The 24,574-nt window shown below is 44.0% G+C and overlaps 1 protein-coding gene across 9 annotated transcripts in view; it reads right to left on the bottom strand.

The window, feature by feature from the left end:
• The window catches only part of R3HDM2 (R3H domain containing 2), a 132,426-nt gene that overhangs the window by 20,190 nt on the left and 87,662 nt on the right, over positions 1-24,574 (bottom strand). For 2 of the 9 annotated variants that reach the window (XM_035102224.2, XM_060272169.1), the window contains exons 8-15: positions 23,749-23,889; positions 22,773-22,881; positions 21,184-21,279; positions 15,119-15,150; positions 14,960-15,013; positions 9,361-9,596; positions 5,027-5,187; positions 1,405-1,506 (exon numbers count right to left, since the gene is read on the bottom strand). In XM_035102224.2, the coding sequence (XP_034958115.1) occupies positions 1,405-1,506; positions 5,027-5,187; positions 9,361-9,596; positions 14,960-15,013; positions 15,119-15,150; positions 21,184-21,279; positions 22,773-22,881; positions 23,749-23,889 (931 nt within the window). The remainder of the gene's footprint in view (positions 1-1,404; positions 1,507-5,026; positions 5,188-9,360; positions 9,597-14,959; positions 15,014-15,118; positions 15,151-21,183; positions 21,280-22,772; positions 22,882-23,748; positions 23,890-24,574) is intronic. The other 7 variants (XM_060272171.1, XM_035102284.2, XM_060272170.1 and 4 more) reach the window with 4 other exon arrangements.

Here is a 24,574-nt window from a genome sequence, read left to right as displayed (position 1 = left end):
CTTCATAACTACATTCTTGCTGTGGCTTCCCTGTGGGGCTCAGGAGCCCAGCTATGTCACCCCTTGCCTCTCACCCTTTTCGAGCACCCTCCCTTGCGGAGTGTTCCTACAGCCTTCTCTCCTCTCCCCTCTCCTTGGGAGTCCATTGGGCAGCAGCTGCTGCTGCTACTCCTGCCAATGGCCTTTGAGCTGACCCCCCCACCCCAAAGATAGGTGTCTCCTCACACTGCCCCACAGGGGCCTGGGACTTTTGTGTCCATTCCCAAAAGCAAGGGCTGGTGGATTGGCTGACTGGGCTCCCTCGCCCGCTTGCTAGCCACAGAGGCACCATTCACCAGTGGAGCTTGTAGTCAGGGCTGCAACAAACAGCTGTGCAAGACCTAGGAAGGCAGAGACAGGGCATCAGAGGAGAGAGGGAAGGAAAGAGGGACACAGGCCAGAATCGCCAGCGGCACCCCTGACCATCATTCAAGGCACCCCAGGGAGCCACTGCACACCGGTTGAAAACCACTGACCTAAATGTTCTAACCCCACATTTGCCAACTGCCTTATCAGTTGATCTGTATGCAAGAATATCAACAGAAAAAAGCACTATGCAAATTGAGGAATCATACAGCAGTGGGCAAAACCAAGTTTATCCAGCTATAACACATTACAGTCATGCCCTCTGGTGGCTGTTACAGCCACATCTCACACAAAACTAGGAAAGTGGCCTTTGGTACACATGCCCTGATAGTTCAATGTGTTTCACCTTCAGCTGGTGAAATTAATTGGTGAACACTTTCATGCAACTGCATTCCAGACAAGTGGAACAGGCCTTCTGACTGAGGAAGACACTTCATTTTCCCATCCACAATAATATTGCTCTTTGAGCGATAGGAAACTGCAACAGGAGCTTTCTTTTAGGGAAGACATCTGGGAGCCATATACAAACTGAGCAACCATTGTGCATTTGTTGCATTATAAATAAAGAGCCATGAACACTCTTGAGAGATGGAAACTCTGTCCTGTTGAAATGGAGCCCATCATCATCCTATGTAGTAGTAGTAGTAGTAGTAGGTGTGTGTGTGTGTGTGTGTGTGTGTGTGTGTGTGTGTGTGTAAGTCAGGGATCCCCAAACATTGGCCCTCCAGATGTTTTGGACTACAATTCCCATCTTCCCCGTCCACTAGTCCTGTTAGGTAGGGATCATGGGAATTGTAGGCAAAAACATCTGGAGGGCCGCAGTTTGGGGATGCCTGGTGTAAGTGATGTTTTTATTATGCACCCAAAGTGAACAAGCAGCTCACAAAATCAGCACTGGAATGCAGTACATTCTTTATTATGCCAAGGAGAGAGAGAGAGAGAGAGAGAGAGAGAGAGAGAGAGAGAGAGAGAGAGAGAGAGAAGTTGGGTTTTTAATACCATATTGTACTGCTGGGGTGGAGAGACTGGCAGGAGGACTTGGGGGCAGGAGCTTGGAGAGTACTGAACAGGCTGCGGAGAGGGCTGCAGAGCTGGGACTGGCTGAGAGTAGAGAAGGAAAGGAAAGGAAGAAACAGGCATAAGGAAGCGGGGGGGGGGGAGGAAAGGAGAGGGCAAAGGTAGAGGGAGAAAAGGCAGAACAAGGTTAGTCATTATACATAAAGACATAAGAGGTCTGAAAAGATACTACCAGCTACTGAGCTGGCTTTCCATCTGTTTTAGAGAAAAAGAAACACCAAGAAATAGAAGCTCTGGAAGACTTCAGCCAAGGGGGAAAGGCAATAGGAATAGCAAGATGCCGAATACCAATTTCTGAGAACTCTGACATCAACATGCATTCCAATTCAGGTGCCTAGTAGCCCTTGCAGCCTTAAAAGAAACCTGCTCTACAACTGGCAGCAGAATTGCTGTAAAGATTAGGAAACAGGACTCTGCTTTTAGCTGCCTCCTGTTTTACAAAAAATAAATTATGATTTAAAAAAGAAGAAAATCTTTGTCCTGATCACATAAATAATATAAAATAAGTATTTTTATTGTTCTAGGTGGCAAATTCTGGAAAATACAGTGGACGCTCAGGTTGCAAACGTGCGCATGCCGCAATTCAGTGCTTCTGTGCATGTCGCAATTCAGTGCTTTTGCGCATGCGCTGAAACCCGGAAGTAACCCATTCGGGTACTTTCGGGTTCAGCGCGGGACGCAACCTGAAAAGACGCAACCTGAAGCATCTGTAACCCAAGGTATGACTGCACACAACTCATCAAGGTGGAGCACATTGGACATATTTGCACATCATGCCAAACCACAATTTAGAGTGACATAAATGAGCCTTATGCACATAGTCTCCACATCCCCTATCCTCCTCCTGAACAGCTGGGATGAGTATGGACCACTTTTGCTTAACCACAGTGTGTTGTTTCGCCTGAAGTGACAACTGTGGATAATATTAACTGTGGTTAATTAAATTCTGTTTAGAGCACACACACACACAAAATTGAATCTATGCTACATCGGAGGAGACAGGAGAGTGAGTGAGCCCAAGGCCTGAATAGGCTTGTTCACATCATACAAAACTACGGATAGTATGACATGCAAACATAGCCATTCACTAGCCTTAAACCAAATAAGGATAAGCCAATTTACCTAAATCGCTAGTTTCAGTTTTCCAGTAATCAGAAAGCAAAGGGGGAAATAATAACACTAAGCTCTGAGGATGCTTCCAGAAGCAAGGGAGGCCAAATGGAGCCAAAGGACTCCTAAGGAGATGTCTGCTAGCTATGAGATTCCAAGGAGGACATCATGTAGCCCCTGTCCCTTGTAGTGGCAAGAAATGTGACCCTGCCACATAATGGTGTTTAAAAACTAGGTACATGGTCTTAGTTTCCTCTCCTAGTTATAAATGTGAACACCTACAAGTCAGAAAAGGGGGAAAATCCCCCTTCAGACATTGATTCTGATTATTGTCAAGTATATATTATTTACAGGGATGCTGCAGGACATAAAATCTAACCAACAAATAAGGATGTCTAATTTGACACTTGCTAGGTATGAGGATGAAATATCAACTGCCTCAACAACTTTGTAAAATACAGCAGATTATCTTCATTTATCACTACCCCTTATGTCAGGGGTAGGCAACCTAAGGCCCGTGGGCCGGATGCGGCCCAATTGCCTTCTCAATCTGGCCCACGGATGGTCAGCGTGTTTTTACATGAGTAGAATGTGTGCTTTTATTTCAAATGCATATCTGGGTTATTTGTGGGGCATAGGAATTTGTTCATCCCCCCCCCCCAAAAAAAATAGTTTGGCCCACCACATGGTCTGAGGGACGGTGGACCGGCTCATGGCTGAAAAAGGTTGCTGATCCCTGGTTTATGTTTTGGAGGTGTTATTTTTCTGAGCTCTCCCTGTGAATGCATGTTCCTTCTTTTTCTGCATAACAATGCTGAGGTCTACATACTGTTTCTTGGCCCAGATGGTTCTACTTTCTATAGGTCTACTCAAAAGTAAGTTACAATAAATTTAGCCTTACTCCCAAGTAGGAGTGCACAGATGCAGCCAAAGCAGCAGAAAAAATGCCCCATACAGAAATTTCACATCTTTTCATGGCCCTGCTAAGGTGAGTCTAACCAACAATTCTTCTGCTTCAAATTACTATCCTTCCTGTAAAATTACTAAATAAAATTATACCTTATACTCTGTTTGAGCTAAATTAAAAGGTCTGTCATGTCAAGCAGCAACAGAAAAGGGTGATCTGCAAATATTTCAATCCTGCTGCTCTCTGTGGCGACTCTGGGGTTGCGGTGCTCATCTCGCTTTACTGGCCGAGGGGGCCGGCGTACAGCTTCTGGGTCATGTGGCCAGCATGACTAAGCCACTTCTGGCGAACCAGAGCAGTGCATGGAAACGCCGTTTACCTTCCCGCCGGAGCGGTACCTATTTATCTACTTGCACTTTGATGTGCTTTCGAACTGCTAGGTGGGCAGGAGCTGGGACCAAGCAACGGGAGCTCACCCCGTCACAGGGATTTGAACTGCTGACCTTCTGATCGGCAAGGCCTAGACTCTGTGGTTTAACCCACAGCGCCACCAACTAAGGTTGTCATTGGTATGAGCTTTTGTGTGCATGCACACTTCTTCAGATACACTGAAACAGAAGTCAACAGACCCTTATATATAGTGAGAGGGTGGGGAGGGGTATTACTCAGAAGGGTGGTGGGAATGGGTGATTGGCTGATAGGTGTGGTAAACCTGTTGAGGACGGTTAACGACTGCAATTGGCCTTACAGGAAAAAGCAAGGGGTGAGATGGCTAAAAATATCATGTATAATATCATGTATAATGAGATAAGAATCCAATGTCTCTATTCAGACCAGGTCTCTCCATGGCTTTAAGTTTGGTAATAAGTTGCAATTCAGCATGGCCCCCACAGTATGCCAACATCTTCCTGGCAGATTTAGAACAACGTTTCCTAAACTCCTACCCATTATCCCTCTTTCCCATCCTCATTGCAAGCAGAAACAGCTTGAATTATTCATCTATTTTACTGTTCTTAAGAGCAGAATCCAGGGTCTTTTTTCTTTGCAAGGGCAGAATATATGCAGTTCTGCCTTACAGTCACCCTTTTTGCAGTTGGTGCTACTGCATCCCTGCAATGCCACATTAGGACCTATGCCAGTGGTGGGGAGCAGGTTGTTCTCCAAGTCTGATCAGCCCCAGCCAGCATGACCAATTGTCAGATATGGTTGGAGCTGCATTCCAACATATATATCAAGGGCTACAGGTTCCTCATTCCTGATTTAGGCCTACTGAAGCAATGTTGTCGAAACTGCATGTTGTGGCAAACCAGGTTTTGCTACCATGACAGAATTCTGTGCTTCAATTTGATGGGACTGGATGGGAAGGGAGATATAAAGAAGAAGAGTTTGTGTAGATAATTAAAACAACAACAACCCTGTTCTAGCAGCAGTAACAATGCTCAGGCACACTCTTCTGTTTATGCTTCCTGGCTAAGGAACCACAAGAAAATGTTCCCTAGAACCCAGTGACATTGAACAGTGACTCACCTGTGATATGATGTGATTACTCATTGACGGCTGTTGTTGGGGTGTGGGTGGAAGTGGTTGCTGTTGCTGCTGTTGTTGCTGAGCAGCGCATGGCAAGAGTCCTTGGCCAGGCTGAGCAGAGGAGACTTGGCTGCAGGCTTCTGGGGTACTTAGTGACAGACCTTCACAAGGAAACATAATGCACGCAACGGATGTTAACAAAAAAATGTGCATTACTTACTGGGAAGGGTTATAATGCCAACCAATGTAAAGTCCATCATTCTACTATGTCCACTCCTGGGAAGACTGGCAACTGTCTTGAATATTTTCCTCTTTTGAGTAATCTTTCTCAATGTAGAAGGTTTACATAGCTCCCCACCTGCCACCAGCTCGCACGAGCCAGTGGTGGGGTGGGGGCTCCATTAAGGTGCTCCCCCTCCCCAGTGGCTCCTGCTTGCCCATGAGCAAGATCAGGATCGCGGCTGCTCTTCACACTTCCCCCTTGAGGGGGACGGCTGCCGATGGAGCTGGTGGCAGGGTGTGGGCTCCGTTAGACCCCCCCCCCCTCCTGCCAAGGCAGCTGTAAAACTGCTTGGCTGAGGCAAGGGCAACTGCGCACTCCTCAGTCAAGCAGCTTAAAGAGGCAGAGGGAGGAACAAGCTGTATCGGCACCTCACCGATGTAGCCTGTGTCCCTCTCTGCTGGTATGAGGGCAGACGATGGTGGTTCCACTCAGCGCCTGTATATCGCTGGTGAAGCTGCCGCCTTCTGAGTCCCTCTGCCTCCAGCGCCTGGCTGCAGCTTGCTTCTCCCTTGGTGCTGGTAGCAGAGGGACTCAGAAGGTGGCACTTTCACCAGTGATATACCCAAGTGAAACTGTCATTGCAGCCTGCCCTTCATGGGTAATATATTGATAAATTGCTCAGGCCTACCACAGACAGCTTTCTGGGTCACGACTAAACCACTTATGGCACAATGGGACACCATGACAAGTGCCAGAGTGCACAGAAATGCCATTTACCTTCCCGCCACAGCAGTACCTATTCATCTACTTGCATTGGTGTGCTTTCAAACTACTAGGTTGGCATAAGCTGGGAAAGAGCAGCGGGAGCTCACCACCGTTGCACGGATTCGAACCACCGATCTTTTGATTGCCAAGGCAGAGACACAGTGGTTTAGACCACAGCGTCACCCGCATCCCCTTCAGATCAGACACTTTGGTCTCAAGGGAATGAACTTGTTTCTTGTGGGCCAGCAACTCTGCACCAAGCAAACCTAGATATACATCTATGTAACTGCCATGAATGCTCATACCTTCCAAGAGTTTCTCCAGAATGATTAACATAACAAGTGCCATTCAATACTCCACACTTCCATTTAGAAATGGGTAGGTTTCGTTGCAATGTTTTCCTTTTGTTTTCAAATGGAAATTTGTCCTATATCTAAAACAAAATAACTCCCCCCCCCCTCAAAAAAAAACAAAAAACCCCAAGCTGCTATCTTGCTTCTGGGGTATGTGCAAACTGATCCCTCCCCATTGTCAGACTCTAGCAGAGCAAACCAGAGATGCAACTTATTTAATTTAAAAATAAAGTAACTTATCTGGACCTGGAAGAGATTTCTGTGCAATCCCAAATATCTTGTGCAGTATTTGAATATAAGAACTGCTTTGCATGATCCGACAAAAGTCTACCTAATATAGAATTCTGTCTCCATATCACCCCAACAGCCCTGTGAGGTAACACATCCTCATCTTACAGAATAAAACATTGACTTTGGGTCTGGGTTTTTTGAGGCAGGAAGAGTTGGGTTTCTTTTTATGATTATTATTTTTTAGTGAGCTCCACTAAAACCTGTTGTCTGCCAGCCAGAGTACATTCAGTTAGGGTAGTAGCCAATGTTTTTAAACCTAGGACCCACTTTTGACCCAAAACATGCATTTGGGGACCAATTTTTTAATACTTTAACATATATATCCATGTTGGTAGTGCAGCTGTTGTGACCCAATTTATATCCAGTAGCAGCTTCTGTCTAATCACTTGAAGACCAAATGAGTTAGGGAATTCGGGTAGCCCGACTCTTTGGTATGCTAGCTACTTGATCCTGCCTACAGCCAAGAGGAAGTACTATCCAAGTTGTGGCAACTGTCTCTCCCTGGGAGAAATAGTGACTTACCAAAAGTTGGTATTATGAAGTCTTAGCGAAGAAGAGATTTGATCCTAAATCTGCCAGCTCCAGATCAAAACACTGGCCGTAGCAGGTGAGAAAGCCAGTCAGCCCAGTTAGATGATATCCTTCTGTGCATGCTTTAATCTATTATAATTCTAACACTCATCCTTTCTTCCAAGGTCACCAGATTTTCATAACTTAATATGCTAGGCAAATTACTTACAGGCAGACTTTCAAAATATATCCACCTTCTCTGTAGCAGCTGGACAATCATCGCAGCTGCATCTGAGCAATTTCGGGCATTAGTTGGTGTTTACTCCCACAGACCCTCTCTGAGGTAAAGGATTTACTTGTTAGTTCTATCTTCCAGGTGGATACAAAGGGTTCTGGTCATATTTTTACAGACTCAGCCATGAAAATAACTGAATGAACTAATCTCTCCTAGGTCCCAACACGGTGCCCTTTGGACCACCCATCTGAAGAACATTTCTGGCACAAAAGGAAACTAGAAGTATAAAGAACACTGGTTAATTGCTTTGCTTTGTAGCAAACTTGGAAAGGGTAGCTGCATTAAGTGTCCGTCTGTACAAGCTTTAGCTCCTGGAGAATGCCAAGAACAGCTGATGCCATTGTCATCTGGTTCAGGTCCTCAATAAAGACCTCACTTCTGGGTTTTGTCTCAGGAAGTTGTTATATAACAAAGGAGGGGGAAGAATTGTGACCGTGAACAAGCAACAATGGATAGAGCCAGGAGAAATAAACACAGGGATTTCAGGGCCTGTCCCTGAAGTTCATCTGGAAGATACTTGTAAACAGGGTGAGTAATGGATGGTTGGATATGAATCACTCCCAACAGTGAGAGAGGAGACACAACACTGCTGTGTTCCACACCCACCCCTTTATTGATATTATTCCAATTTCAGAGCTAAAGAAGAATTATTAGTACATCTGTAAAGCCATAATCCACCCTCTGTGCAGAGGAAGATGACTTGGTGATGCTGCAGAGTAACAGAAGGGGGCCTGGGGGCTGAAATTCCTTCCATGCCGACATGACTGGGAAAATAGAACAGTATGTTTTTCATATAACTAAGATGTATAAGCAGAGTGCTGTATTTTTTGGCTATCTGCAAGGTTGTCACCTGAACGCAAAGACTGGTAGCTGGTGATCAATTCAGCATCCTAAGAATTTCCGCCTGCTTTCTCCCTCTCCTTTTAGTTCTTGGATTATACAGATAATAAAAAATAATAATCCGTATTATGTTTTAATATGTTTCATGAATGACACAAAAACCTAGAAGGGAAATACAACATTTTGGACAGGCAACTCTCACCATTTTGTTGCATTTTTTTCAAGACAGAAAAGTCATGAAACTCAATTTCCCAGAAAACCTAGTTGTTAGCCATTAGGAATAGTGAAATCAGATTATATCATTGATTCATCTAGCTCTGCTTTATCTATAATGAGTGGAAATAGCTCTCCAGGGCTTCAGGCAGGAATCAATGCTGGGTCTACTCTGACTTGTTGGGGGTTGAACCTGGGACCTTCTGCATGCAAAGCTGATGGAAACTGCTGATGGAAACCTTCTACTATAGTTTTCTTCTTGTTCTTGTATTGCCTCATCCCGATCACTATCCATCAAAATACCAGTCTTCAATATAAATAGTAAATCTTGCTCTTTCATTTCCAGTAGGTGCATCCCACCTCCCCTTGCTTAGTTTCCCCATTATGATGGTGTGGAAATGCTAGTTTCAAAATCACTTTTTCCCACCCAATTTATAGTATTAAGGGACTAACAGCTCATTTCGTCAATATTTTTCCCCCAAGGTCCACATAACTTTTGCAGTTCTCTTGATTTATTTGGCCTGTGAGCTGCCTCAAGATGGGAACAATCTATAGTTATTATTGAATTGTGCACTAACTAAAGGAAGAGGAGAACCTCAGAATTGAGGGTGCAGATTGAATTCCTCACCTATGCAGGAGAATTATGTAGGGCCACAGTTACCAATACAGCCTTGGCAGTCTTTCTTGTTGAGTGCAACTGCCACTGTTGTCCACTGACAACAAGAAAGCAACCTCCAGTTCTTTATTGGGCGACAACTAGTTTTAATCCTGGATTGCCCAAAATGGACTTACCACATTTTCTCTCATTCTAACTGAATGGGGGCAGTAAAGAGGGAAGTGATACCTGGCCTGATAGTCCTGCTGGCACTGCTTCCTTTGCTGATGCCACCGATGCTGTCTCCTCGTGTCAAAATGGAAATGCCGCTAAAGCTGCTAGCTTTGGTGACAGGAGGACGTAGATTGCGGGTAGAGCCATCTGAGTCTGTGCTGCTCCAAGGCCTGGGCTCAAGTGACTTCATATCGCTCTCGGTGCTGCTCTGGCGGCTGCCCGAGGCCCGGCTGAGTCCATCCCGGTTACCCCTGCAGCAGAGATTACAACAGTTAACGCCACTGAGAGCTAGAAAGGTACAGCATGTCTGGACATTCAAGGCATCAATGTGTGTTGTTTGTGTTAGAAGAACGGACAAGACAAGCACAAGTAGCTACACTGAGAAGGACCAGCTCAGCGAGTACCACCCATCACACGAATTAGCATGGAGGCTGGTGAGTTTTACAGGCAGCTCCTGGCAATGTGGGCTGCCATATGTGTAGAATGGTCTGTATCGTAGCTGCTCAAGGCCTACCCAGAAACAGAGATCTAAAAGGCACATTGACCTCCTAAGATACAGATCAGGCAGGGAAAAGAATCTGAATGGTCTTGGTATCCCTTTCTGATCAGACAGCAGATGAACTGCATCTCTCAAACAGCAGGCCTGGACCAGATTAACCATTAAGCAAGCAGCCTAAGGCCCCAACAAATGTGGATCTTCCCTTCCGAGATACATTTATTTGGAAGTTTGCCAATGTAGCACACCTATTCTGCTCCTGCCACACATCATTTTCAAAAATGCCTCAAAACAAAACATGGAACTTGCCTCTCATTATGAGACAAGGAGAAAATAGAAGCCACTGTGAATCCAGTAATAAGAAGAAAACATCAATGGCTGTCTGTCTGGCATGAGAAGATAAAAGAAATTGTAGAACATTTCAGAAGAACAGGATAGATAATAGAGAAGGAAACTACTTCATTGCAGAGTTACAGAAAGGTGTATGTAAGCAGAGTAGAAAGGGATGCCTGTGATCAGAGATGTCTAGTCCTCTGAAAATACAGCTCAACCAAAAGGACCCCCATGCTAAGCACTTCAAAAATAAATGATGCATTTGGCTTTGAGGCTATGTTTGTTTATTATGTGACTAAATTTATATCCCTCCCTTCTTTCCTGAAAAGATGGCATGGGCAGCTAACAACATTAAATCAACAAACTAACAAACAAATATTTGAACATCTATGGTATTTGGATGTCCGTACTCCTTTCCAAAGGACTGCACAAATAAAAATGCCTTTAAATTCTGCCTAAACATGGCCAGGAAAGGGGACTGCCTAATCTTCCCAGGAGGGAGTCCCAGAGATGAGGTGCTGCCACGGAGAAAGCCTGTCTTTGCCAGTCACAACAGTAGTAATGTGAGGAGGTGATCTGCTTAATTTAAAGAATGCATGAGGAGAGGGAATTATTATAAATAAGGATAAGAGATATTATTGTTAGGGAATTAGGAGGAAACAAGTGAAGGAGGAATAGTATGAATAAGCGTTAAGTCGACAATCGGAAGTTTTTTACTTAATTTTAAATATTTTTGCTTTTTTTTCCTCTTTTTTCTTTTCCTTATCTTTTCTCTTTTTTCTTTTTCTTTTCCCTTTTTCCCCCCTTCCCCTTTTTTTCTTCTTCCTTGCCCCTTCGGAGTATATCTCCACGTTTTATTTCACGTTACCTTATTCTATGTTGTATTTTGAATATTATTTTGCTATATGATTTACCTTCAATATGAGTTGACTATATATGATTTTGTGGATTATGATTTTGTTATTATTTATATTCTTGTTTTGTGCGAGTAAGTGTGAATTTAAGGAAATGTTTTTTAAGATGAATTTCAATAAAGCTTATTTTTAAAATTAAAAAAAAAGTAGTAATGTGAGGAGGGCCCCTTCTACCTCTAATGTTAAACTGTGTGTTGAGGCAGGGACATGTGGAGGAAGGTGATTCTTCAAGTGTTGGCTCCCAAGTAATTTAGTGCCTTGTATATGAGCACCAACATGTTAAATTGATCCCAGAAGCAAGCCAGCAGCCAGCACAGTGCTCTCAGGTTTGGAGCGTTGAGCTCTCCTCCAGGCACGATTGTGTGCTCTAACTTGGTGATATTTGTCCCTATTTTTGCACCACCTCCGTTCTAGCCATCTACCAGTCCCTTTCATAGCCCAGAGCTCCGCAGAAAGTCAAGGGGCTTCCCAGCTCCCATGGACCTAAAGAGGACACAATCATGTTGATGGCTCTCTACATCTCACCATGCCGCAAGCAGAGCAAGGGCCTCAACAACAGCAGCAGCAATGCCAGCTGGAAAATTCCCTGGACCATTCAAGAATATTTCATATTCCATAGGTCTCCAGGGGAAGACCATGCTCAAATCTCCCCCACCCCTGCAGGAAACCAGTCACTTAAACTTCACAAGGGAGTGATCTATACATGATAACAAGGTGATAAGACACCCTCTGATCACCACTGAATCACTCCCAACCCATTCAAAACCAAACAACAACAACAACAACAATCAGTCTAATTATATGCCCCACGCTCTGTGTTGGACTACTGATGACTTGAGACACCCCTTGATTATCATGGCAGCCATGAAGTCCTAAGCTGATTTCCAACAGGACAGCTTCCATATGGACACTGGAGTCCTTCATGACTAGCATACTACGGTTCTACAAAACCACACCAGAATCTGCATCTGCAAGTTCAGGGAGGCTACGGGGCAGCAGAATGGATGATACACCAACAGCATCCCTATTCTGTATTTTTGGCTAAGTATCAGTCTGCATCTGTATGAGAACTATTTTAATTATGTTAACATGTGGAACAGTTTTAAATGTTGGTAATGGTTTTTATATATGGAAACAGTGCTTTTTCCCCAAGGGTGCGCAGGGGTACGCAATACCGCCCCCTTGTTGTTGCTGAAAAGTGTAGCACTTACGGGAACAACTTCATGGTATTAGTGGCATCTATTTTTCTAGAAAAAAGAAGAATTGAATGGAACTGTTTTTAAACTTTTCTTGTTTCGTGGTTGTGATTCTTTTATACAGTGGTACATCGCAAGACGAATGCCCTGCAAGACGAATTTTTCGCAAGATGAATGCGTCTTGCGATCTGATGGTGACTCGCAAGACGAATTCGTTTTGTGAAAAAATTGTCTTGCGAATCGCGGTTTCCCATAATAATGCATTGAAATTTAATTATTGCATTCCTATGGGCAAAAAAAGAAATTTCAATGCATTACTATGGGAAACTGTGATTCGCAAGACGAATTTTTCGCAAAACGAATTGACTCGCAGAACTAATTAAATTCGTCTTGCGAGGCACCACTGTAATTGTAATATTTCGTTACTGTTACACACCTAGGACCTAAAGGGCAGCTAAAAAAACAGATACACAGCCTGTGTCCCAAGAACTCTGGCCAGAAATTTCAATGTAAGGAATAAAACCTTCTCACAAGTTGCAGTCAAATAACGGTATGTATTCCAGTGAGAATAACAGATTTAAACAGAACACAAAAAAGTTTCAAGTTCACAGGAGCATATGTAGCTTCAGATAGGTGTTGCACCTTAGAATTCACAAAATGTGTATATATAATGATACATTACAATGAAAAGACACAAAAGATAGCAAAAAACAATAACAATAACTATCAAACCGATTCAAAAAGTGTTCTAAAGGGTCGTTTTATATAGAGCTGGGGTGCTGAGTCGATTCAGGGCAAGACCCCAGTATTGTTCATGAAAGAGTTGTTTTATATATAAAGCCGAAGTGCCAAGTCAAATCAGGAAAAAAAACCCAGGACAGGGCCCTGTTTCGATGTGGACGCCTTCATCAGCTGGTAATATAAAATAATATCAAATAATATATAGGTTACATCACAATTCTAAATTGGCATGGCTTAAATTTTGCAGTATCACATAGCATTTTATGGCATTTGGTTCCTTACCTAATTTATGAAGTCGTGTTGATTTTTGAAATGAAATTCTATGCTTTTCAAATATCGTGTCTGAAAATGATAATAATGCATGCTTTAAGTCAAAATGAAAATTGTGAATTCTAAGGTGCAACACCTATTTGAAGCTACATATGCTCCTGTGAACTTGAAGCTTCTTTGTGTTCTGTTTAAATCTGTTATTCTCACTAGAATACATACCTTTATTTGACTGCAACTCGTGAGAAGGTTTTATTCCTTACATTGAAATTTCTGGCCAGAGTTCTTGGTATCTTTCCTTTCGATTTAACTCACAACTAGAACTCCAACTTATTTGATGTATCTGTGTCCCAGCTTGACTGGCTTCCTGCTAACACAGATGGAATTGTGGTTAACTACTGTGACACTCCTCTAGACACATACACACAGTTTTGCCCAGTGCTGTATTGAGTACTTAGGCAGGAAGAGCTCAGTCAGATCAGGAAATGTTGAATGAACAAGTTAACAGGCAGTTTAGTTTATTTGCACACTTAACATGATTTCTATAATGAGTTAGACAGAAAGGCACAGAGACCTGTCCTACATCTTCCACTGTGAAGACAGGTGCAAGAATGCATTCTGTTACTTTAGCACTCTCTTACTCCCTTGTTGTCCAAAGATCCAACCACCTCCCTAGCCAAGTTCTGACTTCTAATTGCATTTGTTGTCATTTAATGATTTGCTCCTCAATATTCTTTTTTTGCATTCCATATTGTTGGCTTGCATTTCTCAGTTATTTTCTTGTTTTGGTCTCCTCATTTGGACAAGACTTTCATTTTCTGAAGTCTTCTTCCTTGATGATGCTTGTTAAGCATGCCAGAATCCTCCTGACCCTAGTGGTCCTCTTCCTAAATTGGGATATACATTCTAATTGAATTTCTATTATTGTTGCTTTGAACAATTTTATTATGTTTTTAGATGTGTTGTAAGCAACCCAGAGTGGCTGGGGAAACCCAGCCAGAAGGGTGGGGTATAAATAAATTATTATTATTAATTCTCAAGCATTCTAAAGAGATCTGACTCTCTTTACTTTCCCTCTCAACTTCTTTTTTACCAAATGCCTCCTTTTGGGGAAGTTTCCCCTTTTGAAATAAAATGTAACTGTTGGATTTCTTTGGCAATTGTCCACTTATGTATATGTTGAACATGACAGTAATATATTCACTGTCTCCAATCAGTTTAACAATATTCACATTATGGACCAGGTCCTGAATTATTTTAGCCTAGTTGGGTTCATCTCCAACCATTGTATGGTACAGTGATTTAAGATACTTGGAAAGGTTCAATGCATGGTGAATATGGCTGGAGCCAGATTGAAATATTCCCAGTTCTGGCATCAAATCCCCATGCCTAGCCTCCATAAAACTGCAGTTCTAAGCTCACTAACTTAAAAGTGAGCTACAATGAAACAGGTGGAACTTACTTCTTAAGTATACGCGCTTGGACACCAGCAATCTTTTGAATACACCAGTGTTTTAGTTTTATCTGTGTTTGCATGTGTGTGGGAGAGGTTGGACACAAATTGATGTTACAAAAGATGAGACAATTTGAAGGACTCCACAAGCAGCCATGCATGGTGCGAATTTGCTCTGCAAGACAAATGTATGCAAGAAATCACACAGAGGTACCTAAAGATCTGCCGCCTTTTGTGAGAGCTAGAAGAAAAGCCTTCTTTGGAGAGTCTGTTGGTTAACATCAAAGAAAAGCATTGTTATGGAGTTTCAAGATCCTCTCCCTTAAGAAAGCCTGAAGATGGAAGGAAGCATGCATGCATGAGTTGTACTAACCTGCTGTCGTTCAGGAATCCATTCTGGCCCGACTACCAGCAGACAGAGCCACACAATTTGAAATGGAAACAAAAAGAACAGCTCTCATAAGATAGTGGTCCTGGCAGGCTGAAATCAAGGGGCATCTAAGCACTCAAAAAGTAAGGAGTTCAAGACCCCCTGCTAAAATTTTCCTATAATTGCAACTACCCGTGTTTCTCCTAAAATAAGACACGTCTTATATTTATTTTTCCTCCCAAAAAACACACCACGGCTTATTTTCGGGGGATGTCTTATTTTTCGAGCGGGAGCTGGCAACCGCGCTACCGGCCGAGCAGGGAGGAAGCACACGTGCCCTCCCAGTGTTCCCCAAGGGATCTTGTGGGCCGATCCCTCCGGACCCTCTTGGCTTTGGGGTCCTTCGCTCCCTTTCGCCGCCGTCCTCCCCGCCCCCGGGTGAGTGCCTGTCTCTCCCTAGGGAATGGCATCCACACGGCGCGCATTCCTGAGCCGGCGGAGGGGCTGCTGGGACTTGTTTTGGCTCAGAGGGCCAATTCCTCCATTCAAACGCCAGTGTGCAAATCTGCCCTTGCCTGCCTATAGCCCGGCCCCCTTTCGGCCTGGGACCAGGCTGGTGACTGGTGACTGCTCCCGCCAGGTGTGTGTGTGTGTGTGTGTGTGTGTGTGTGTGCAAGGGATGAGTAGGCGAGAGTATGCATGGGCGAGAGGCAGACCGGGTGCGGGGCTAAGACGGAGGAAGGCAAGGAGGGAGGAAAAGGGCGCGCGCGCGCCACCAAAAGACAAACGGAGCGGGGAAAGTGGACCAACTCCCCCAGCTGCTCCTTCCGGCTCGGGAGTTTGCTCCTTGGGATGCCCGATTCCGCCGCGGCAAGAGGCAGCTGCATGGGAGCCGCTTCGGGGAGCACAGCGCAGGGCGAAGAGCCTGGTGAGAGGCAGCTGCGGCTGCAGGTGAAGCCCGGGATCTGCGTGGGCGACTGGGGGCGAGCGCCCTGAGCGATGTGGCGGTAGCGAAGAGCCGCCCGATCAGCCCGCCTCTCAGCTGATCAGGTGCCTCTTCGCCACCGCCGCAGCGCTCAGGGCGCTCGCCCCCAGTCGCCCACGCAGATCCCGGGCTTCACCTGCAGCCGCAGCTGCCTCTCACCAGGCTCTTCGCGCTGCGCTGCGCTCCCCGAAACGGCTCCCACCCCCGCAAAACACAGTGAGGCGGCCGCGGGGGAAGTGCCGAGAGCACCCAGGAGCGCAGCTGCAGCGACGGTAATCCCAGGGGCTGCGGAGGTGGCTGTGGGCACGCGCCAAGCCCCAAAGCACGGCGGCGGCGGCGGAGACGGACACTGCGAGTGGCATGAAAAGAAGGTCGCCAGCAAGCGCGCTGTTGCCTCTTGCCGGCTCTTCCGAAGGCGCTTAAATGCCTTCCTTTCCTTGCCAGACCTGCTCCCCCCCGGCTTATTTTTGGGGTATGTCTTATATTTATTCTACTCATGAAAAACCTGCCATGGCTTATTTTTAAGGCCCGTCTTATTTTAGGAGAAACACTGTAAGTGCAATAAAAGAGGGAAAGCAAAAACAAAGGGGTAGAATAAATTATTTTATATCCAATAATTTATCATCCAATATGTTTTGGATCTATCAGGTCCTTCATCAGGATTTTTTATTAAAACAAACTTTTTTCTGTTAGAAAATTTGTACATATGTAAATCATAAAGTACAGTATGACATTACTGAAAAAATGGGTCACTACGTATATTATTTTACAGTGCACAATAATGAGGTGATTACAGTAAATCAGATCAATTAATTCTTCAATCAATCAGCTTGGAAAACACAGAATAATAGGAGTGAGCTAATGAGAAGTGCCAGCTCACACTATATTGTAATATATGTTGCAGGTATTTCTCATCCATGTGTTGTTTCATTTGCTATTTAATAAAACCATAGAATCATACCATACAGTGTAAAAATTATCTCATTTCTTCTATATCCTCGCCACGCCATCTTCAATTTTTGCAACAACTTTTCCATTTTGGCTGTTTGCCTATATTCATTAATTGCAAGGTTTTCCAAGTTCTGGCTGTTACTGTTCTAGCAACTGTTCATAAATGTGTAATTAATTCCTTACTTACTTGATTGGTTTTTATCTGAAGTATGTAAGTTAAGTAAGGCTAAAGACGAAGTTAATGGGATTGTCTGAGCTGTAATCTGAGGTATCTCTTTAAAAACTTCCTTCCAAAATAGTTCCATTTGTGGACATTTCCACCACAGTCTTCTAGTTCTGCTGAATCTCTCAGCGGCATTTGATACTATTGACCATGGTATCCTTCTGAACCACCTAGAGTAGTTCGAAGCTGGGGGCACTGTTAAGCAGTGGTTCCACCCCTTCCTCCTGGACTGTGTACAGAAAATGCTTTTGCGGGATGAGTGTTCAGACCCCTGGGCTCTCACTTGTGGGGTGCCTCAGGGCTCCGTCCTCTCCCTCATGCTTTTTAACATCTATATCAGGGACGTCAAACTCCCAAGAGACTGCATCTACTCCCAGGAAAAAAAACTAGCAGTGATCTACCTATTTGGGGGGACCTAAAGTTGTTGAGCTTTTTAAGGGGGTGATGCAATAGTTATGCCGGTTTTGGGGGGGTATGTGCAAAAAACGCTAACCAGGTAGTAAGCCTGGCAGCTATAACTCTGTCTTCCATTTTTGCAATCGTGCACGAATAAAGGACAGAGCGAGGAGGCGGGGGCGGATGCTCTCCCCCCCCCCACTATCACCCAGGGATCGAACTGTTGATCACGGTCGACCCGTTGTACATCCCTGATCTATATGAAGCTTCTGGGAAAGATCATCAGGGGTTTGGGCTGGGTGTTCACCAGTATGCGGATAATACCTAATTCTACCTCTCTTTTAAATTGGAACCAGTGAAGGCAGTGAATGTCTTGTTCACCAGTTCACACGCGCGATGTGCAAGGCTATTGCCAACAGTGGATTCCAGCCCAACGAGTTTGCAGCCCACTCCTTCAGAATTGGTGCCACTACTACGGCTGTACATCTGGGGTCATCGGCCGAAAGGATTAAGGACTTAGGGCGGTGGAAGTCAGATGCTTACAAGGGGTACATTCGGGCCTCCCGGTAATCAACGTGACCTTGATTCTAGCAATCTTCCTGATCTGGGGTGTTCTTCCTTTTATTTTCAGATAATGAGCCACTGCATGTTTGGATATGCAGCCACAGCATAGTCCACTAGGCACGCACATGGGTGATCGATTCAGGCCTTGGTTGCAGTCTTAGCCTCCCGGAGAAAGTCAGGGTATCCTGGATCGCTAGAAGAGGAATGCGTTGGGACGAACTCCTACCAGCTGTAAAAGCCAGGGCCACTTTTCAAGGTCCCCCTGATGTTTTGCTCATACAGCTTGGCAAAAACGACTTGGCCTATAAGAAATCCGTTGATTTAAAGTGGATGATACAAGGACTTGGACGAACTGATTGCCCTTTTCCCAGACATGACGCTCATATGGTCATCGCTGTAGCAGAGGCGTTGCCCTCTCGCTTTGAACCATGCAAGGAGGCTGTTGGATTCTGCTTTGGCGTGTAGGGTGATAACGCTGAAGGGTCAGGTTATCCGGCACCCTGCCATTAGATTTTGTGAGGCGTCCCTTTACCGCGACAATGGCGTGCATCTTTCAATGGAGGGGTATTCCGTTAAAGGTTTCCGGGGGCGTAGTCCTGCTCGAAGCCTAGGGAGGCTAGGGCACGTCCCTATTGGTGACCCCAGGGGGAGTTCCATGTTGATGTGCATCACCGGCCTCCTTGGTTGGTGGTTAACCCTTCCCGGACTACCAACACACGGGTTGGGGTCGGATATAGCCAGTTAGGGTCCAATGCCTAAGCCAATACCGCTCAACATCCGTAACCAATAAAGTTGTGACCTTTTCTGCCCATTAACCTTAATTGATGTCTCATGTGTCCTTTAATGCCATGGGGGAGGGGACATTGCCACGCAAGTGAAGTTACAGGGAACCAGGCAGAAAGCCTTCTTGGCAGTGGGGCCCTCCCTGTGGAACACTCTCCCATTAGATGTTAAGATAAAGAACTACACAACTTTTAGAAGACATCTGAATGCAGCCCTGCATTGGGAAGTTTTTAATGTTTTAAACATTTTACTATGTTTTATATGTCCTGTAAGCTGCCCAGAGTGGTTGGGGAAACCTAGCCAGATGAGTGTATAGGTGTTGGTAAACTAACTCACTGATCAAAGCTTTTTCATTACTGTCATACCTCCGGTTGCAAACGTGATCCGTGCGGGAGGCACATTTGCAAACCGCAGCATTCATAGCCTGAAGCGCCACATCTGCACACGCTTCTGCGCATGACGTCATTTTGCGTTTCTGCACATGCACGAGCGACAAAACCTGGATGTAACCCGTTCCGGTAGTTCAGGGTTCAGCACGGTCTGCAACCTGAAAACGTGAAACCCGCAGCATTCGCAACCCGAGGTATGACTGTAATTCTAATGCCCTTATAGGAACATTATCAATTGCTATATATCCCATGTTGACAACTGGGTTCTCTTATTGGATGACACCAATTCCACCGTAGGACTAGGTTGGCTTGCTTCATAATAATTCAGGGAATTTCAAAACACAGAAGCTCAGTCTTTTGTTATGCTATCTCTACTTTCTATAGTAAAAGGGGAGACAGCATAACAAAAGACTAAGCTTCTGCATTTTGGAATTCCCTGAGGGATCCAAAACATGTTGGGCTATAAACTAATAGTCTTAAAAATATTGGATATTTCCCCTACCTCTTTGCTTCCTGCTCCCCACCCCATCCCCCACCCCAATAGCTACAGTCTCCAACTGAAATGTAAGTATACTCATTGATCTAGGGAGATCTGTAATTTGATTTATACGTGCGGCCCAAGACACACATTTTTGCGTAGAACTTAAATAGTTAAAAACACCCAACTACTTTTAAAAATGAGATATTTGTTTCTCCCTAAAAATAAGGAACAAGCCGTTTACAACCAAAAGTTCTAGTTACAGGTAGGTAGCCGTGTCGGTCTGACGTAGTCGAAACAAAATTAAAAAATTCCTTCCAGTAGCACATTAGAGACCAACTAAGTTTGTCATTGGTATGAGCTTTCGTGTGCATGCACACTTCTTCATGCACACGAAAGCTCATACCAATGACAAACTTAGTTGGTCTCTAAGGTGCTACTGGAAGGAAAATTTTATTTTGTTACAACCAAAAGGTTAACCATCTTGACAGTTCAGCCCCCTTCATTTTTGCTCTCCCCTTGCTCTCCCTGCTTGTCCTCACTTCCCTGATGCTATTAATTTTTTTGGTCTGATGTCACAGCGGTCTGGTGTCAGCAGAAGACTGGGGGCCCCTTTGGCTCCCAATGGCCTAATTACTGTGGAGTTACATTGAGGTTTGCCTGCTTTGATTGACCATCTGAGGTCTAAGGGTGCAGTAAAACAACAGACTTTATGCAAGAGTGGGGGGAAATTGTGGATTATTATTTTTTAACCTAGGGCAACTAACTTGTATTTCTGAGGTTTAAAATATCATTATGAAACAGCTTCCTTTGATTACGTACATTCCTTCAGTATGGACCATTCAAAATGAATTTCAACCTCCTTGCCCAACATGGTTGGTATGCCTAACTGCTCAGCATTTAAAAGCATCAAATTCCTTTAAATCCATTAAGTAAATCAACACAAGACGATTTTAAAATGAATAAACAAAATGTTTAACAACGTCTGCATACAGCAGCAATGATCTCCACAGCCCTGATTGATGGCAAATGTTGACCATGCTGGACTTCAGAACCTTTTCTCGGTGACTGGATAGGAAAAGGATGAACTGTTTAAAATCAGATTAGAACTCATGGTAATGCATGAGAGAAACCTAATGAAAAAGACAGCGTCATTAAGTATATATTTCTATGAGCCCATGAATGGTTTGTGGATACTCAGTGCTACAACACTGCTGAAGCTAAATAGGCATGAACCTACACAACCAGAATAGAAGATCATGTAGGAGTAGGATTTTTTAAAATGGTATTCATGCTCACCTCTCGTGCAAATATGCGTTCTCTAACTCTTTGATACTCCTCCTCTCGCTCTTCTATGGATTTACTCCTCCGTCCATCTTGCAGTGGGATTCTGATCTAGATTGACAAACAGAATTTACCTTAGTTAAGACCTCAGCATACATTCACCACTGTGTAGTATAGTGTTCATAAATCAATTGTTCACTGTGTAAGGAAAAGTACACAGTGAACAATTGATTTATGAACACTAGAAGCATGTTGGGGGGGGTCACATTGACACAATGCTATGGTGCACAGATTTGCTACCCAAAATGTGCATTCCAGAGGCACATTTCATTTAGGAAGATCAGTTGGCACAACTCTTCCTTTTGAACTAAGAGCATCACTTCCAGTGAGTTGAGTGAGTTAACTTAGGAAATTCCATGTAAGATGTCACTACTGCTGAAAAGTACAAATGGGAATTATTTTGCTTCAGGATATCACAATCAGCCAACATCAATCAATTCCCACTGTTCTCCACATCACAGGCAGGCACACCTACACAAATGCAAACTGTGATAATGCAAACTGCACTGCTTCCATCGTGACATTTGTCGCCTCCCCATTTACGTTAAAAGTTACCCCTCTTTGTTAGGAGAAAAGGCCAACGTTAAAATATTATTTACTTCTCCATTCTGTAGCATACCAGAACAAAAATAAACCTTGAAAAACAGAAGTTGCTCTTAACTCTTAGCCCCAGCAGTAAAGATTGGCCCTTACCAATAACTTAATCAAGTGAAGTTTTGGTTAATTCAGCTAAACCAGCTAAAGCCTGTAGACCTATTCATTTGTTGGCTTTCTGTTAAGGGTACTTTACATGGATAAAGACCCGCACAAGGCTAATTGCTGAGGCTGAATTTGAAACAACACTGGAAAACTCCCAGTTCCAATTCTGTGTGCTGACCATCACACCTTGCTGATTTGTTATGTGTCTTCCCTCATACTGGCCTTTGGTTTTACCATGGTGATGACTTTCAAAGTGGCAAAACAACAAGGCAGCTATCAGGCTCTCTTGCGTGTCTGTACAAAACCTCAGAGGAAGAGTATGTGCTTTGTATGCAAAAGGTCCCAGTGTCAGTCTTGTCATCTCTAGTAACAAGTAATAAGGAAGAGTGCTGCTGCCAGTCAGAGCAGAACAAATCAGATTAAATGGATCATACTGGACTAAATGGTGTGAGGTATTTTCCTATACTCCTGTGCAATGAAAATTTTACTTACTTACTTACTACATCATTTTTCTACAGTGCCCTTCCTCAGCAAATCAGCAACAACTACCAACCAGCAGGCCAACCACTTCAAATCCAACTTCTTTCTAAGTCCCCAAGGACTTTGAAAGCAGTTTTTTCCCCACAGCTCTGTAAGCTACTGAATTCCCCAATTCCCCCATGGTGCACTGATCTGTATGCAATGATAGGACACCTCAGCAAATTTGTCTTCCCCCTTTGTTTGAGGGCTCTGTAGAGAGAACTGGACACATAGTGCAGAACAACTGCTATGTTTGTACACATAAGACCCAAGAGAGCCCTTGGCATTCACATCACACAAATACTTGTGAGATGCACCTCTCTCACCTGATTATCATCTCGATCAATGCTGGCATCATCTCGTTTGAGGATAAACCTCTGCGGAAACTCAGAGCTCTTCTCATCTTTGATGTGGTCAGAGAACCTTTGTTCAGGGCTGTAGAGAAGAGCCAAACGAGCTTTCATGAGGAAGGGTGGTGAAAAACTAAGGAGACTGAATGCTGTATCTGAGGAATGCATTCATCATCCCTATCAACCAGGACAGGAAATGAAAGGACTGAAAAAGGCATACAGTTGCAATCGAAATCATTCAACTCCCATTGCAAATTGGGTTCATTATCAAAATTTACAGACTTTCAGTTGTTTGCAATGAGCAAAACAAACAAAAGCAATTGAAATACTTGAACACAACGCATGCTTCAAGTGGTTTCCCCAAATTGAACTGAAATTGCAACTTATACAGGCTTCTCCAGTCTCACTATTCACAAGAGCACAAATACACCAGGTGTTGTCTCAAGCATACCTGATGCAATTAATCAAGGGCTTCATTAGTTGCACCAGGTGTGCTTGAGCTGGAACATATGAAATACCTGGACTGGCTAGGGGTTTGCTGAGTATCAAATTTAGCTGCATGTTAGAAATATGCCTAAGTCAAGAGAATGGTCCAAAAAGGTAAGAGAAGAGATCATTGCCCTTCACAAACAAGAAGCAGGATACAAAAATATAGCAAAGGAAAGTGCAGTAGAGACAAAGCTGCAACCAGGAAGCCGCCAATTCAAATCTCACATCTGCCAGGAACTCAACAGGAAACCTTGAGCAAGTGATTTTTTTTTTCACAAGCTAATCCTAACAGAGGAGATAATAATACTATCCTGGCATACACAAATGCTGTAGACATTACTAAGATTATATGGGAAGAGTTCTGAACACCCGAAAGAGATATATAAATTACAAGTATTAATTTTACTAATATTATCTCCCTCCCTCCCATCCACTAACTGGCTTAAACCCATTCTTGCCTTACATTCTCGTGTTACTGGTCTTGTTGATAATGACAGCTTTCCCAGTTTGGTCTACGTTGTGGTCCATGCCAAAATAGGCAGCAACCCGGTGTAGAAGCATTCTGTGGTATGAGGTCATTTGGGGAAACTTCTTGAATTGATTGCTGACAGCAGCCAAGTTCAAATGGGGATGGAGGGGGGAGGGAGAAGAGAAGAGAAAATAAGACACACTCTTAAATTTAAGCAAGCATTATCTTAAACTAGAGCCTAAGGCCAGGTGACCTAGTCTCACTGAAATGAAAGCAGGGGATCAGTTGTATCTGCAACTGAGCATGACTTGTAATTAAAAAAAGAGTACTTCACTAGTGGCACTGCTATGGGCCCTGTATGTAAGGGGCACAGAAAACAAAAACAAAAACAGAAGCACCTAAGAAACCTCTTTATTGGAATACTGTCTTCTGCAACAAAGCCAGGGGCTGAATTCAACAAAGTGCTAAGTGGGGCATTCAATTGGACTTTTCCACATTTCCATTAACCTGTTCTGGGTCCTTCCCCATCCTATAAAGCAGATTTAGGAGGTGCAGGGAGGGACACAGGAGACGGGGAGTAAAGGCCAATCGTGTGGGCGGACATCACTCTGCACACCCAATAATTTAGTTGATTGAATCCCCAATGAAAAGACACATGTTTTCATTGGAACATTTGATTATTACAATTCAGAACCTAAGATTCAACCACTAGGAGACCCCAGAACTGTGCAAGTTAGAATCATAGAATCATAGAGATGGAAGAGACCACAAGGGCCGTCGAGTCCAATCCCCTGCCAAGCAGGAAACACCACCAAAGCAT

The sequence above is a fragment of the Zootoca vivipara genome, chromosome 2 (genome assembly GCF_963506605.1).
Source record: "Zootoca vivipara chromosome 2, rZooViv1.1, whole genome shotgun sequence".
NCBI lineage: Eukaryota > Metazoa > Chordata > Lepidosauria > Squamata > Lacertidae > Zootoca > Zootoca vivipara.
The sequence above is the reverse complement of the archived record's forward strand: the minus strand, read 5'-3'. Positions and strand labels throughout refer to the sequence as shown.